This window comes from Peromyscus maniculatus, chromosome 11 (genome assembly GCF_049852395.1).
Source record: "Peromyscus maniculatus bairdii isolate BWxNUB_F1_BW_parent chromosome 11, HU_Pman_BW_mat_3.1, whole genome shotgun sequence".
NCBI classification, from domain to species: Eukaryota; Metazoa; Chordata; class Mammalia; order Rodentia; family Cricetidae; genus Peromyscus; species Peromyscus maniculatus.
In genome coordinates this window covers 20,420,150-20,436,503 of record NC_134862.1, presented here as the reverse complement: position 1 = coordinate 20,436,503, position 16,354 = coordinate 20,420,150, and the positions used below count along the sequence as shown (strand labels likewise).

Here is a 16,354-nt window from a genome sequence, read left to right as displayed (position 1 = left end):
CCTTGACACAAGCTAGAGTCACCTGGGAAGAGGGAACCTCAGTTGATAAAACTATCTCTACCACATTTCTTAATTAATGATTCACGTGAAGGCTTCAGTCCAGGGTGGGCAGGGCCATCCCTAGGCAGTGGTCCTGGGTTGCATAAGGCTGAGCAGGCCATGGAGAGCAAGCATGTAAGCAGTATTCCTCTATGGTCTCTGCTTCAGTTCCTGTCTTGGCTTCCCTCAAAGATGGACTGTGACTGGAGCATGTAAACCAGACAAACCCATCCCTCCCCACACTGCTTTTGGTCTCCGCCTTTATCACAACAAAACAAAGTAACTAAGAGAAACTAACCAGGATACCTACTAAAGTTAAACAGTAAATATAACTGGAAAACAAACTGCACTTCTAAAGGAATTCAGTGAAACAAGAGCTAAAAATAGATTTCCAATTGAGCAGGGATTCTTTTGAACTTTTCAAATTAACTCTATTTCCCATTTTAAATATCAAATCAGATAAAACTGCTTTATATATGTAGGTCACAAATTGTGTGTGTGTGTGTGTGTGTGTATGTGTGTGAGAGAGAGAGAGAGTGAGATGCTGGGGATCAAACTGAGGGGCAAGTGCTGAGGGGCAAGTACATGGTGGGCAAGTGCTTTAGCACTGAGCTATATGCCTAGGCCTTGAGATATTCTTTGTTTCCTAATAAAAGTATAGGCTGTGGCTTATCCTAACACAAATAGTACTCAGCAAGGAGAACCATTAACTGCTGGTCTGTGCTTTCTGAAATGAGCATTCCGGGCAATCTCTGATTACTGCCTCAATTTATTAAATGTTCTGTGATGGAAAAGCTCTTATCATTTTAGAAATAAAGACATATTTGGATTTGAGAGTCATTTCAGAGATAGGTTTTTATTCATAACATCATAAGTCTGTTTTGACGTCCTATTATATGCCATATCTTGTATCTGGTAATTTATCATGCTTTAAAATGATAGTTAATCAAACCTCTATCAAAACTGTGAAGTTAAAAAGAGAGAAAACATTGATATCAGATTTGATACCATGCTGATGCAACTTCCAAATCAAATGGAGAAGAGAATAGTATCACACTATTGTTTATAGTAATATTTGGACTGAACATAATTCATCTCTAACTTGAAGAATACTAGAGACTGTCAATGCTATATGTCTGAAAATATCCCACATTGACACTGAATGTTTGTGTTATGACATCACAGAAATTCACTTAGAAAAGCTTTAAGGAATATTGTGCTCCTTTTAACAGAAACAGAACTCAGACAGCTAGTATTCAGGGTACAGCAGTGAGTTTTAATGCTGTGATACCACTTGAATGTGCCTAGAAGAAAGATGCAATAAATATCAAGTGATGCTCTTAGAATTCAAGGGTCAAAGAAACTAGGAATCCATGGATGAAAACTCAGAAAATCATCAGTAAAAGCATGCTTCTTCCTTCATATGCTCCACTTTCTAATGTGCCTTAATGTGGATCATGCTATTTACTTAAAGTACAGTGAGAAGAATGTTGCTGTCTGTTGCTAATGACCACACACCTCCTGACATCTATCGAAGTTTAATTCACTTTTCCTGAGTCTGTGCTGGGTTTATGCCTTATTTACACTACAGCAGAAATAATATTGAACTGATTCTGGGACTAACTCTTACTCTAGCAAATTCTGCTTTCATATTCATCGATGCTTTGAATAATCAGGTCAGATGATGGGAGATGGACAGAGGTCCTGTCACACGGGTGGTAGAGCTCAGTCACTCTTGTTAAAACTCCACCAACATAACAGCTTATGCAACATGAGTGATCACAGCAAGACCAGCAGAAGTTAGATGAGCTGTGTCCTGACTGCAGAATCATAAGCAAATAAAATGGTTTATAACTATGTCTTGGAATAGGTTAGTATATAGCAGTAATTAAGAAAAGCAAAGTATTACTAAAGGGTACCTTGGTAAAAACAATATAGTTTCTACTGCATTTTAAAAATTTCTAATATATGTATTAGATAAACCATTTATCCAATACATGGAAAACGTCATGAAACACAAAGAAATTCTGCTAAGTAAATGTAATCTAATGTTAAATTAAATTTATTTGTTAAATTGGCACTTTATTTGGAGACTTATTCAAATATGCTCCTCATTTGAAAAATTAGTAAAACTTCTCTTTTTGCTTTTCTTTTGGGTCTGACCCCAGCAAACAAACATCAAGTATTTTCTAAGGAGAAGGTACCTTTACTGGAGAGGAAGACTTGCTCTCTTACCTGAATGTAACACGTGAGGACTCCTGTGGCATAAATGGGGACTGTAGCTTTAGTGAGGACCCCATTTCCTGATGAGGAATCTAAAATTATTAAAATATTTTTAAAAGTTCTAGTATACTTTAAGTATAAAGGCAAAAATGAAAAAACAGAATTGCATTTAAAAGTACAACTATGTACAAGATTGTTTTGTGAAGCATTTTGGTGAAGGCACAACTTAATAACAACTTAACACTTAGTTCTAAAGTGGCATTAGAACACACACTTCTGATAGATGAGAAAGGAATTTAATAATCAAACTGGGATCTTAGACTCCTATTTCTAGAATAAAAAAACCCAAAAGCTTTCTTTGAGAGTCTCAGAAGTATCTCCACAGCCAGGTCCTAAGCATTTCACATCAGTTAACCTGCTTTGGCTCAGGGCTTCTGCTGTAGGTTTTCATGCAGACAGTGCCTTGATGATGTTCAAGGAGGAGGAGGAGTCAGGCTACACAAATGGGAAGAATGGCAAGAGAATCCAGCCATGATTGGGTGACCTGTGACTACTGTCTAAGAGTCTTCATCTACAAATAGTAAGATAATGTGAGACTTACAAAGAAAAATTCTACAGATGATAATGAGGTAAATTATTTATAGTACCAATAGTTCATTTACTGATCATTACACAGTTGTAAGTGGTTTGTTTCTATGTTCTTAAGTGGTGTTTTCTTGTTGTTGCTATTGTACTGACACTTTTATATAGTTCGTTTACATTGAGTGCTGAACACAAAGAAAATGAATTAAAAAGATACATTGAACAATTAGACATGATTTCAACAACAAAACTGGTTTCACATTAGCTAGCATTTAAAGTTTATTTTGCTGGTAAAAGTCTACTTTTCTTGGGAGGGATACTGATGTTAGCTAACACAACAATAGTAGTAGAGAATTGAATCTGAGGCTGGAATAAGTGGTATTTAGAGATACGACTATAAAAATGGGGCTTAATAATCATTTCCTTTCTGAACAATTAAATATTCACAGCTAACTATTGATTTTAAAAGTTGTTAGTTCTCAATAACTTAATTTTTTCTTCACTAATTTATCATTAGAATTAGTACATACCTCAAACGTAAAAAACATCAACAATTAGGCAAAAACCAACTCTTGAAAAAACTATTAAAAGTAACTTTTGTGCTGATGTTTTCAAACTTAATTCATTTATTCATTCTCTAACTATTGCTAAGGATACCAGGAATGTAGTTTTCTAGACACTAAATCACATCTTAAGTAAAGAATTACCTATGCATTTAAGATCAATCAAGTGGAAGTTGCTATATATTCCATTTAATATTTTCTATTATTTATTCTTAGAAATAAAAAAAATAGACAGGATTACAAGAGGTATACATAGTCATTTTCTTAGGCCAGTGAAGCTGGCCTAGAGTGATGCTGTACCTGCTCTGTCTAAGACAGATGGGTGAAAAATGATCAATGCAAGGTCTCTTCACACAGGACCTATAGTTTCTTTAAATTTCTGTTTCATTTAAAAAACTTGCATACCCTTCATTGCTTTCCACTGTTATTTTAATGTTGCTTCTTTTGTAAGCTGAAGTACTTTGAGCATACCACAGAACACTCTAAGGATGAAAGCAGCTGGTTGGAGAAGCTTGACCTTGAGTCAGAATGGTCACAATTAAGGTAGTTATTTACAATCAGAGTGAGGAAGGATGAATTCACCCCATGGAAGCCAACTGACATGGCTTGTGGGAATACTAAGAACTCCATGACATATACTTTCCTTCTCAATTACTCTTCTTAGTTTATATAATTTTCAGATAACAAATATAATATTTTTCATGAATATAAAAGTTCAACTGTTTTTTAAAGTAATACTAGACATACTCACCAATGTTTTCTTCAGAGAGTCTTAAAATCTCCTGGAATTGGGGTTTTACCTAAGCAATGCAAAGAAAAGATCCATGGATTAATCAGTGGTAAAATATATATTAATTGTCGATACAACTATTTATTTTGCTTTATAGACTACTGAAATGGTCAGAAATATATTATGTTTAATTAACAGGCTCAAGATAAAGGAAGAATAAAAGGGATTGGAAGCAGGACCTTTAAGGATAAATAAAAATCTAGTCAGGTCAGTAAGTATTTTCAGAATAGTCTTTGGTACCTTTCCTTAAAATAATTTCCAAGATGACTTTAAATACTTAAAATTACTGCTAAAAACTAAATTTCGTTATCAAAAAGTTCACTTGCATATTATTACATGATTAAACACTATATCACTACATATGATTAGAAGTATTGGGAAAAGGATCTTGCTATATTTAAAGGGAATGAGGAAATTCCACTCATTAAGGATTTTCATGGCTAGCATATTCAAAATATGAAACATCACAATCCATTATCAATTCTTTTAAATTTGAACTTCAAATAAGGAATTTTACTTCGGCATCTTAAGTTAGAGCAAATGTTCATTTAATTTTTTTTTTTTTTTTTTGGTTTTTCGAGACAGGCTTTCTCTGTGTAGCTTTGCGGCTTTCCTGGAGCTCACTTGGTAGCCCAGGCTGGCCTCGAACTCACAGAGATCTGCCTGGCTCTGCCTCCCGAGTGCTGGGATTAAAGGCGTGCGCCACCACCGCCCGGCTGTTTTTGTTTTTTTTAAATTGGAATTATCAGAGATTTCAAACCATTGAAAACAACTCTACAGTGTTCAATGCTCAAGTGACTCCTACTTGTTTTTCTAAACAATAACAGATATTTATTTAGGAACTATTGAGCAATTCCTGCTGATAATGGTATCAAACTGGTGAAGAGGTAAATAGATTTTGCTTTCTTTACATTAATGTTAAGATTCAGTGTTTGCTTTCTTGTCAGCATCTCAGTCATACTGATTTGCACATTTAATGTAGACCAAGAGGGAGAACATTGTGAAAAGATGAAGCTGTAGAATCACACAACTAAGACTGAATGTCTTCTTTTCACAAAACACTAATAACAGGTTACTTATTAAAAAAAATCACAGACCTTAGCAGCCAACACACTAGAAAGGAAGTCTGAATTTTGTTGAGTTTATTGCAGACTACGTTTCTGCTTCAAATGTTTCAATAACACAGATTTAGGAGGAAGGAGCAGAAGCTTAGGATGTTTACTGAGTATCTTGATGAAAACCTGATCATAGCAGCCACCTTTTTAAATCAGTTCTCTAAGCAACTAGCCAAACAATAAGCTGAAGAAAAATGGATTAATAGAACTGATGAAGAATTGGATGCATGTGTCCTCAAATTTTAACACCTGAAACAATCAGCAATGAACGCCACCATGACCTATCACATTGTGGTAGTGACTGAGACACAGATTTGAGTGTTCATGCTGTTTCTGAGACTTGGTATCCTTGGAGCAAATTTTACAAGCTGCTGTGGCTCATCATCTTAGACTTTTACCAAGTGCTACGCAGACCAACACTTCCAAAATCTGGAGTATATGGCAAACAAACAAACAAACAACCCCTCCCCCCCAAAAAACCCTTGATAATTATTCAAAGAATAGGGTTGCTTTCCAGATGATATGCCTATGGTAAAAGCCTTTGACAGATCTACTGTGGCAGATCTCATAATAAAATCTCAGTACACCCTAAGCTGAGACTAAATGTACTATTAAATATAACTAATTAACAGCATTCTAAGACATTAAAGATGCTAGAAGAAAAAGGGAGGCTCATGCTATTATTTACTTTAGTAAAACATTATTATATTACAATTCTGTCTCTTGAATATAAGTAAAGATGGAATACTAATATTTACCTTAGTGTTTGTAAAAATTTTGCCAAATGTCCGGCAAAGGCGCCAGAAAAATCTGGAGAATTCATGGACACAGGCTGTTGAGGTTACATTAATTTTGCCCACTATTTCGATAAGCTGTGGCAACCTGAGCATGAAAGGAGAGAAAAACAGCAGGGGGACAAGTAAATGACTGTCTCTGGGCTACTTCTTGCAATAGTGCAGATCTGAAAACCTTCCTTATGCTCTCTGTAAGCAAAGGATGGGTTTTGGATCCTTTGAAATGGCGTTAATGGACTCTACTAGATCAACTCTTCAAACATCAGTTATATAAAAGTTCTCTGCATGTGAAGTTAATGGGATTCAAAATCATGGATTTGATACATCACAAAACCTTGGTTTAATAAAGCATCCATTCTAGACTCAAAGCTATTAAATTAGGATGTAGTTTAAAGTCTACTGCAACTACCACTCAAGGCAGTAAATCAGGCCTGACATAATAAAGATGAGCTTCTTCACAGAATGTTACATACACAGTGGGCGTAAAATCGCCTTTCAAGTTTTGCTTTTGAAGATGCCAACTTATGTTTCTTAAACAAATTAAATATTTTATAAACTTTCCCTCTTTCTCAAGTCTAAATATGAGCAATTTTTCATTGAGCTAATTTAGGTATATAAAATGGATATGGAGGTGGTAACTTACAGTTGATTGACAACCCACAGCAAACTCTCCCAGCCTGTTGTGCCCTCATGTTCTAGTTGGTAATCGTAAAGTTGTAGTAGCACTGCCAATTGCTCACGACTTCCAATAATAGTAGAGACATCTTGCAGAGGCGACATAGGCCGGGGGAACCTGGTCACTGTAAATAACAAATAAATCACATAGGAAAAAAATAAGTTTGAGCACTTAGTTATTCTGTCCAAAGCCAAATAAGGCTCTGATATTCAATTAACTTGTTATAAACTTTAAATTTTAAACATTTAGGAGATGAGACACCCACACTTAATAATTTAATGAATTCTTATTATTGAAAACTAATAATAATGTAGTTTAAGTTAAAATTGGTTTGAAATAAGACTCCAGTAAAAAGCATGGATTTAGTTAAAAATTTAAATTAAAAAAATAACAAAAAATGTAATCCCATTATATTGTTTATGCCAATCAATATAATAAAAGATATCCTTTAGAGACTCAAGTTAAAAGCAGGGAAAATACTGTTTCATAGGAGAGAATAATGATGTAAAATATTCAAGCCTCAGCTAAACTTCTTTAGTAGTTACTGTTCAACATTAAATGCTTTATTTAAAAATTTCAGTCTGTTTAAGTTAATGTAAAGTATTAAAGCCAGTGACCATCAAGCTAAAGCACAATCTCTATAGATACTGTAACCAAGGTCCCACATTCCAAACTTTAACAAATCTGAAGGGAAAATGAAAAAAAAAAAAAAAAAAAACCCCTCACTTTTAAATCGTGTAGCTAAAATATAATACATACATGTATATACTAGTATGTTTAAAAAGCTTAAGCATATTAATGAAGTCTATAATCCTATGACTCACAATCAGATTTCTTTTTTGATTTTTGAGACAGGGTTTCTCTTTGTAGCCCTGGCTGTCCTAGAACTTGCATTGTATACCAGGCTAGCTTTGAACTAACAAAGGTCTGCAGGCCTCTGCCTCTCAAGTGCTGGGATTAAAGGCTTGCACCACTATACCCGGCTCAAATTTCTTTTCTAAATGACATTTTAATTTTGCCTGTGTGTGCTTGGGGGTGGTACACACGAGCTACGATATGCATGGTGGTAAGAGGACAGCTCAAAGGAGCAAGTTCTCTTTCTACCATGTGGGTACTAGAGATTCAAATAGGTTGTTGGGCTTGGTGACAAGCACCTTTATCTATGGAGCCATCTCGATAGCCCAGGCTTTCACGGTATTGTGGAATACTTTCATGACTATTAAGTGAATAATGTATGACAGTAAGTTCATTAACTGTAGGATATAAATTTCCAGATAGTAGTAATCACACCCAAAAGATACAGAAGGGTTCAGTATTTGCTAAAAATATATTTAATGATATTAGGCTTCAGAAAATTTGAAACAGTACCTAACTTAAAAAATATAAAAATAAGACATTATCATACTCCTGTGCTGCAATAGGCATTCAACAATATATTAAATGTAGAGAATGGTCATGGCTGTTATCTGAACGCTCCTATTTGTACTCATAATACCCAGAGATAGAAATGAGGGTGATGTGGTTATCACTCACAACTTAGATTTCTGCTTGAATTCTTACTAGCCTTGCTCAGCAATAGAAGATTTGGATGATTAGGGGTATTTGGGTTTAAACTTCTACATCACATCAAAGCATATATGACACAATTTCAACCAGAGTTCTGTCATACTGGGCACAATCTGCTACATATGATGGAATTCTTATATTTCAAAATTATTCCACTATGATTAGAAAACAATAATTACAATTAAAACAGATGGATTGAGACTGGCTATATAAGGAATGGGACTAAAGGCATTTTAAAATCGGAGTCCAACAGAAATAAGACGGGAAATAGGTTATTATGTGGATAATTAAGCTACAGAGAAGAAATAAGAATGTCTAGGTGGGTGTGGTAGCATGTGCCTTTAATCCCAGCACATGGAAGGCAGAGGCTGGTGGATCTCTGAGTGTGAGTCTAATCTACAGAGCACGTTTCAGACAGCCAAGGCTACAGAGAGACCTTGTTTCAAAAAACAAAAACAACAACAAAAGAATGTCTCAAGAACCTCAAAATATTTTTCTACTTAACAATAGTTTTAAAAACCCGAAGTTGGGGTTGGGGATTTAGCTCAGTGGTAGAGCACTTGCCTAGCAAGTGCAAAGCCCTGGGTTCGGTCCTCAGCTCTGAAAAACAAAACAAAACAAAACAAAACCCAAAAAAACCTGGTCTATCATACAATATTACATAAAAGTTCCCAGAATAACATTTCAATAAGATGGTAAAACATTAAAAAATAGAATCTTATGAGCAATGAAATGTGCACGGTAATTCTCCAGAATAACAGCTACTAGGAATTGCTGGAGGTTAGTTCTAAAATGTCAGAGAATGCTACCTTGTTCACTAGCACGCCCCTAACGCCTGACACAAAAGTGCCTGACATAAACTTTGGTTAATGTTTACACACACACACACACACACACACACACACACACACACTAAAATAACTGGCAATAAAAAAAACTTGTGTCATCCTTTCCAACAGACCTATCACCATCACCACCACCAAGCCAAAGAGTTATAGCAACAGTAACTAAAAACAAGACTGTTATTTGGTGTAATGAAGACAATCACAAGAAGTAGTAGTTATATAGGCTGAACTAGTTTCTTCTCTCAAGTCTTCTGTTTGGAAATAGGTGTGTTTAGATAAAGTGAGATCATCTCGAAGGTGGGGTGGGGAGGCTCCTATCTAATATGACTGATGTCCTCACTAAAAAAGTCTAGAGAGCATGCAATGTGAAGGGAACAACAGAGTCAGATGCATCTGCAAGCCAAGGAGCACCAAAGAAGGCCCATAAACCACCAGAAGTTAAGGAACAGGACAGCTTCCTCTCAGTTCTCTGCAGGTCCTTCTCCCAATACCTTCCCGTTACACTTCTGCCCTCTAGCTATGAGAGGGCGTATTTCTGCTGCTTAAGACAGTTAGCTTGTGGTACTTTGTTAAGAGAACTTCAGCAAACTATCACAGCCAACCAGGAAGAGGAAGAGGGATTTAAGATAAGAAGTACTTTAGTGGGTGGTAGAATCACAGAGTGACTAGTTATAAATCCTTACGGAGTCTCATCTTCCAAGTCTTTAGCTTATGAAATTTTCTTTTTTTAAATTATCAATATAATAATTCTTTATCAGAAGCCAGTAAGAGACACAGATAACTTCACAAACCTGAAAATGCTACAAAGATATTTCATACACAGGAAAAGCCTGCGTACAGCCTTTTCCTAGGTGTACTGCTTAGGAGCAGTATGGCTGCCAACCACCTCTTACACATCAAAGATCATTTTTTTCTTTCTCCCCAACCCCAGTCCTGGGGATTGAATCTAGTACCCCTGCTTATGTGTTAGGTAAGCATTCTGTCAATCAAATGTATTCCCAGCTTGACTTTACAAGTTTCTGAAGTCAAGCTACTTTCTTTCTATAGGGGAGGAGGAGAGAAAAATATTACCACATGCTTGTTTTTTCTACTACAAACACAGCAGGAAATTATATTTATTATTAAAAATTACAATTCTATTTATCTTACTCTATTGAAAACAAAACAGTTAGGGAAGAAAAAAATAAAGAGAAAATGACAAACTTCACACACTATTAACTATTAAGTGAGTCTTTTCAATGATTCAGATCTGAGACAGAAATGTCTATTCCAGCTTCCTTACAGAAACTGCCAGCCTTCACTTGTGAGACCCTGCCTCAACAAAACACAGAACTTCCCATAAAACCAACAAACAAGCAAAACCCACCTACCCACCCAATGGGTAAAAGCAAGGACTTTTACAGAATAATCTCACATGGCTTATCCATAAAAGAGGAAACTATAAAGTTTATCTGAGTCTTTACTAATCTCTGAACACAAGAGTTTACACATTATACATACAATACATTTTAGTAACTGTGCTGCCACATAATGGTTAGAATCAAAAAGCCTCTTTGGGAAGCTGAACTGCCAATATTCTACAGCTTCCTTCAAGAGCTGAGTCCAGTACCTTCGATCTGGGGCACTTCACCGTGCAGCTTGGCTTTGCTCGAGAAAGGTGCATTCTGGAGCACTACTGCAAAGAGAGATGGGATCAAGGACTGCAAGGCAGAGAGGTACATGTGGAGCTTATGTTCGTCCAGCCCGTGCTCTCCTTCCTGAAACATAAGGGGATGGGAGCTAATCTTAGGCTTTTGAAATCACGTTGCAAGTTGGATACATGACAGCTTCCCTTTCTATGGCAAATAAACATTTAAGGACCTCTATGTTAGACCTAAAACATATACTTAACAGAGACGTCCATCTAAACTGTTGAGAAGCAAGAAGGCACTTGTAGACATGCCAGAATCTTTAATATGAAAAATTGGGAACAGCCATTTCCAGTGCTGGAAACACTTTTTCTGGAGAGTGTTTTATCTTCTGAAATTCTTTTACACTAGAGTGTGTCACAGGAGTCACAGTAAGTGTGACACTGATAATCCTGTAAAATCATTTGCTATTTCTCTACTTCCTAAAGGCTTTCAGGTACCTGGTACCATCTGTATTTGCAAGTAATCGCTTCCACAGATAAAAGGAAAGAGAAAGCTGACAGAAACAGGATTAATATGGCACCCAAAAGCCAAACGTTATAGTGAAAAAACAAAACAAAAAACCCAAACCAAAATACTAACAACTATTAGAGATAAAAGCAGTTATTGCATTTAGATCTACCTGACATGTCAGTTAATTTTCTTCTTAACAGAAATATTACTAGCTAAGTAGGACACTGGAGACATCTAGAAGCAATGTGGTATTACTTAAACCATAGCAAGGTACACACACATAAAACAAGGCCTGGTTAATTATCAATCAGATAGAAAGAATGCAAACACTTCAGAGTCTGGAGTCAGAAAGCAATCTGTATGACAGCTGGGGACCCTGACAAGTTACTTAAGCACCAAACCCTAGTTCCCCTGTAAAACAAAAAACACCCCTCAGAGGATTCTAAGAGTGAAGTGGGTTTTTAAATCTAATGTATTGACCTTAGCAGTATATGTAGGCACCCATGAAACACCAGCTTCTCTGCTAGCCTCTCAAAGAACATGTAGAAGAAAAATTAGAAAAAGAAGTATCTGTTATTTTCTCAACTTTTCACCAACTCTTCTGAGGAGAATGAAGTCCTCTCTTAAGATGTCTCTGCTCAAGTAAGCATAGTTAAAGTAGTTCTGACATAGAAATAAGAGATTACAGAGACTTAGCATCTAGTCATCTCTGCAATCTGGAACTAGAGCTGATGTTTTATGTAAAACAGTCATGTCTTCAGAGGATCAGGGAGGGCTATTCCAGCCGACAGCGCCCAATGCACGTTCAGGGAGGGACCGGCACTCTGAACAATGTCTGCTCTTCCCAGGAAGGTGCTATTCCAGCCGACAGCGCCCCATGCACCTTCAGGGAGGGACTGGCACTCTGGACAATGTCTGCTCTTCCCAGGAAGGTGCTATTCCAGCCGACAGCGCCCCATGCACCTTCTCTTCTGGCCCCTCATCTCTCTGCAGTGGTGATGCGTTACACTATTTGGCTAAGTGGTACATCTTGTCTCTGGCCCTGTATTTCTCTAGAAAGGTCTCTAGAACAGACCCTTTCAATTTATGAACTTCTAGAAAGAACTCACCCTAAGAAGCTTTTCAATCTTGTTCAGTAGTGTAGGTATAAGATGAGACTGTAAATTCCCAAGTTCAGTTGTCCAGGCAGCATAAGCTGGTAAAAATACTTGGTGTGTTGCACTAACGACTCTTTCTGAGGGGTCACCCAGGGCGGAAAGCAATAATTCAAAGCCCTGCAAAAGAGAAACAGGCAAATGGAGATTGTTAAAAAAGTAAATTTCCAAAAAAATGTAATAAAACACAACAAATATGCATTTTAAGAAATTCAGAAAATGTTTTAAGGAAGACACTCATCTACAAATCCTTTCCATTTTCTTAAGTGTTACTACTGTATCCATGGATGAGCAGAGACGGTGTGGAAAACATGCACACTCATTTCCAACTTCCTCACAGCTGCTGGTCTGAAAGCAGCCATCATTCCTGCTGCTGTGAGGGACACAGCATCTCACCTGCAGACTGTCAACTATCTGAATCAGTACATTATTTGGAATTTATAACAGGGTAAAAGAAGTTCATGCTGAAAGACATACCTGTTGATATTTGTCAGGATCGTCAATGTAGCCCATAATGACACCCAGGCTTTTGATCACAGCTTCTCTCACCAAATCTGCCTTATCTTCCATTAACATCTGTTGCAACATTGAAAGAACCAGGGAACTACGAATTTCTTTCTGAAAATAACCAATACATTTTTATGATTTATTTATGCTGTTATTTAATATGGTGATAGTTAATAAAAATGTCAGTTACTGCTGTGACTTAGCTTACTGTTAATAGAATTTATTTTGTATTTATAAATGTTGTGTGTATGTGAGTATGGGTGTGTACATATAAGGTCAGTGCCTGTGGGAGCCCCAAGAGAGTGTCAGAACCCCTACAACTACAGTTGCAGGTGGTTGTGAGACACCTAACATAAATGCTGGGAACCCAGAGCTGCACTAATGCAGGCAGGGCTCAATCACTGAGATAAACCTCTAGCACCCTACACCACTCTTCCCAGTTATGTTAAAAAATCAGCTTAATTAGAAATTGAGATGAAAATGAAGTTATCGGGGCTGAAGACACAGCTCAGTCGTTAAGTCTACTGCTGTTAGAAGACCGGAGTTCTGTTCCCAACACCTACATCAGGCAGCTGTAACAGACAGCTATAACTGTCTGTTAGCTATAGTTGCAGAGGGATGCATACTTCCTCCTTGGACATCTGCATTCATATGTACCCCTACATTTTCAATGACATGTAATTAGAAAGAAAATAGATCTTAAATAAAATAAGGTCATCAATACTCAAATTCATACCCCTCTACGAGTTATTGAAACTTGTCAAGTTATAAAATTAATCAAGCCTGAACTTGGTCTGGCACCTTTAAAATACATAATCAACAGAATAAAATAAAAACTGGCTTTTGTTTTGACTTTTTCTTAAGTCTTATCAGTTGAACAAAACAAACATTTAAACCTGTGAGCTGGTTGTGATGATGAAGACCTGTAATCTTAGCACATGGGTGGTGTGCTATCCAGGGATACAGTGAGACCTTATCTCACAAAAACCAAAGCAAGCCAAACCAAATCCCACAATAAATCTCTGAACTTAAATTTCACTGCTTCATCTCAGACCGAATGCCTCTATGTTAACATACACATTGTGAATTTGGGGAAAATCTAGAACATAAGGTTATGTAGATTTTGGCAAATTTTATCATTAAAAAAATCTACTAATTTATACTATAAAAAAGCTTTTATGCATTTAAAAGCTGTTAGGCTTACAGTGGTAGATGCAAATTTCCCACAATTCTAAAACCTACTCAATATTCATTTTTATCACTGGAAAGGGGGTTTGTCTATTTGTTTTCCTCCAAGTGACAACTTACTTCATGAAAATGAAGTTATTCGTCATATGCCCAAGTCTGAATAAGCACAGCTTGACAGTATGTGGTTCTGCTGAGAAAAACTGATACCCCAGGAAAGAAACCAGCTACTGCCCTCAGTGCTCCAACACAAGCCTAAGTGCTTTTCATGAAAACCCTGCCAAATGTCAGTCTGCAGCCAAAGCATTTTCTATTATCACTTTCATTTTGTATCATAGAATATTACGAAGATTCAAGGGTGAGAACATAGTAAAATTAATAATTTTACTGATTAAGCAAAGTCCTTTTGTGAATGAAACTGGCTTGCTTTGGCAATATGTGGCTGTGAGGCACACAGTCCTTATTAGAACATTTGAGGGCCACCTCTCTGATCAGTGCCATGCAGGAGCATTGCTGTCCACTATTACTTCTGTACCAACACTGCATATGTAAATATGTGAGGGACAAAAGAGGTCTTATAAGGAAAATAGGTTCTACCTTATATACCTCTTTGAAAGAACCACAAGGAACTTCCCTGGGTCCTCAGAACATACCGTGAGAACTACCGGCATAGTTACATATGCACGTACAACCAATTAGGATGTACTTAGTTACAGAAACATTGCAATAGTGTGAGAATAGCACAGCTAAAAGAGTGGAGGAAAATGTACAACACAAGACACTCTACTGTTAAGTAGAGAATCTTACAGGAAGGTAAGGTGCCAGCGCTCCACAGGACTCTGCCACAAGCAGTCTTCTTTCTGGATATTTGTGATTAATCTGGAGTCAAAAACAAGGACATCAGTCAAGGGTAAGCAACACACTCTCTCTTCTTCCAAAAGACTACTACTTTTCACCATACATCTTGTTAAGAATATAGTACACTGTCTTCCTTTTCCCCTCTGGGACTCCCTGTGTGTCTATACCTGGGTCAGGAATAAAGGAATCAAGGGCAGCCTAAACATCAAGGCACAGGGGTATTTGCTAAAGAAAAATGGGAAAATCAAAGACGAAGAATTGGCAAGGCATCTAGAAATCGTGTGTTTCCCTAGGACTAGGCTCTCTTAGGATGTCAGAAGAAGCAAGCACTTCTCCTAGCAACAGAAGGTGGAGAAATCTTCTGGACCTTAGAGACTTGATGTGTGATAGGCACCAGTTTGTTTTCTCCCCCTGGGGCTAGCCAATAGGTTAGCCACGCTTTAACCAGCTACGTAAGAACTCTATGTTCCGTTTAAGAAGACTTCTTTCCTGCAAGAAAAGTTTGTATATGCAAAACAGTGGAGTTTTGCTATGTGATGACTACACTGAACTGGAACAAAAAATAAAAGAAAGTCACATACTGGACTTTGTTCCCATATGTCTTCTTCATAGAATATAAATCTTTCTTTGACTGGAAAAGAAGTATATGTGTTCTCATATTCCAATATCAAAAGATGATATAATTCAATAGTGTTTTGGATGCCTAAAATTAAGAAAAGAAATTATATAGAAATCTACTGGGCAACAAACTAGAGGTGGGTGGCTAGCTAGATCCCTGGCCATGATCATAAAGGTTACAGAAGAGATGGCAGAGATGTATGTAACTAACGTCTCCGAGCTATATCTAACCTGGTCACAACTGCTCTGAAAGCAGAGTCTGAATATCAGAGGCCTGCGCTTCAAGTGTGATCTCATTCCTTCTCAGTCTAGCATAGCATATCATGTCTCATATATGTATATACACCAAATCAATTATTCCTTCAATTAATGAACTAACAGGACTCTTTTTAACTTTACAACTAAAGTACTTAGGAACAAAACAAGAACAAAGCATACATTTTAAAAACTACAAACCACTATGGTAGATATTTTAAAAGACTGACGAATGGAAAGGAACCCTAAATTCAGATTGGAAACTTATAATCAGGATGGGAATCCTCTCCAGATCCATCTACAGACTCAATAAATTATAGAAAAAAAAAAAAAAATCCCCGTTGGCTTCTTTACGGAAATGAGTGATCTTAAACTTCATATGGAGATTTAAGAGACCCATAGTAGCCACAGCAGACCTAACAGCACATTTGGTGTTGGAGGTA

The 16,354-nt window shown here is 36.8% G+C and overlaps 1 protein-coding gene across 7 annotated transcripts in view; it reads right to left on the bottom strand.

The window, feature by feature from the left end:
* Nucleotides 1-16,354, bottom strand: part of Relch (RAB11 binding and LisH domain, coiled-coil and HEAT repeat containing) — an 86,677-nt gene that overhangs the window by 23,400 nt on the left and 46,923 nt on the right. For 6 of the 7 annotated variants that reach the window (XR_013043187.1, XR_001576445.3, XM_006995015.4 and 3 more), the window contains 8 exons: nt 14,988-15,059; nt 12,966-13,106; nt 12,444-12,608; nt 10,803-10,950; nt 6,750-6,906; nt 6,071-6,194; nt 4,159-4,207; nt 2,275-2,354 (listed from right to left, as the gene is read on the bottom strand). Coding sequence is in view for 5 of the 7 variants with exons in the window: in XM_006995015.4 (XP_006995077.1) it covers nt 2,275-2,354; nt 4,159-4,207; nt 6,071-6,194; nt 6,750-6,906; nt 10,803-10,950; nt 12,444-12,608; nt 12,966-13,106; nt 14,988-15,059 (936 nt within the window). In the remaining 2 variants the exon portion in view is untranslated. The remainder of the gene's footprint in view (nt 1-2,274; nt 2,355-4,158; nt 4,208-6,070; nt 6,195-6,749; nt 6,907-10,802; nt 10,951-12,443; nt 12,609-12,965; nt 13,107-14,987; nt 15,060-16,354) is intronic. The other variant, XM_015988578.3, reaches the window with a different exon arrangement.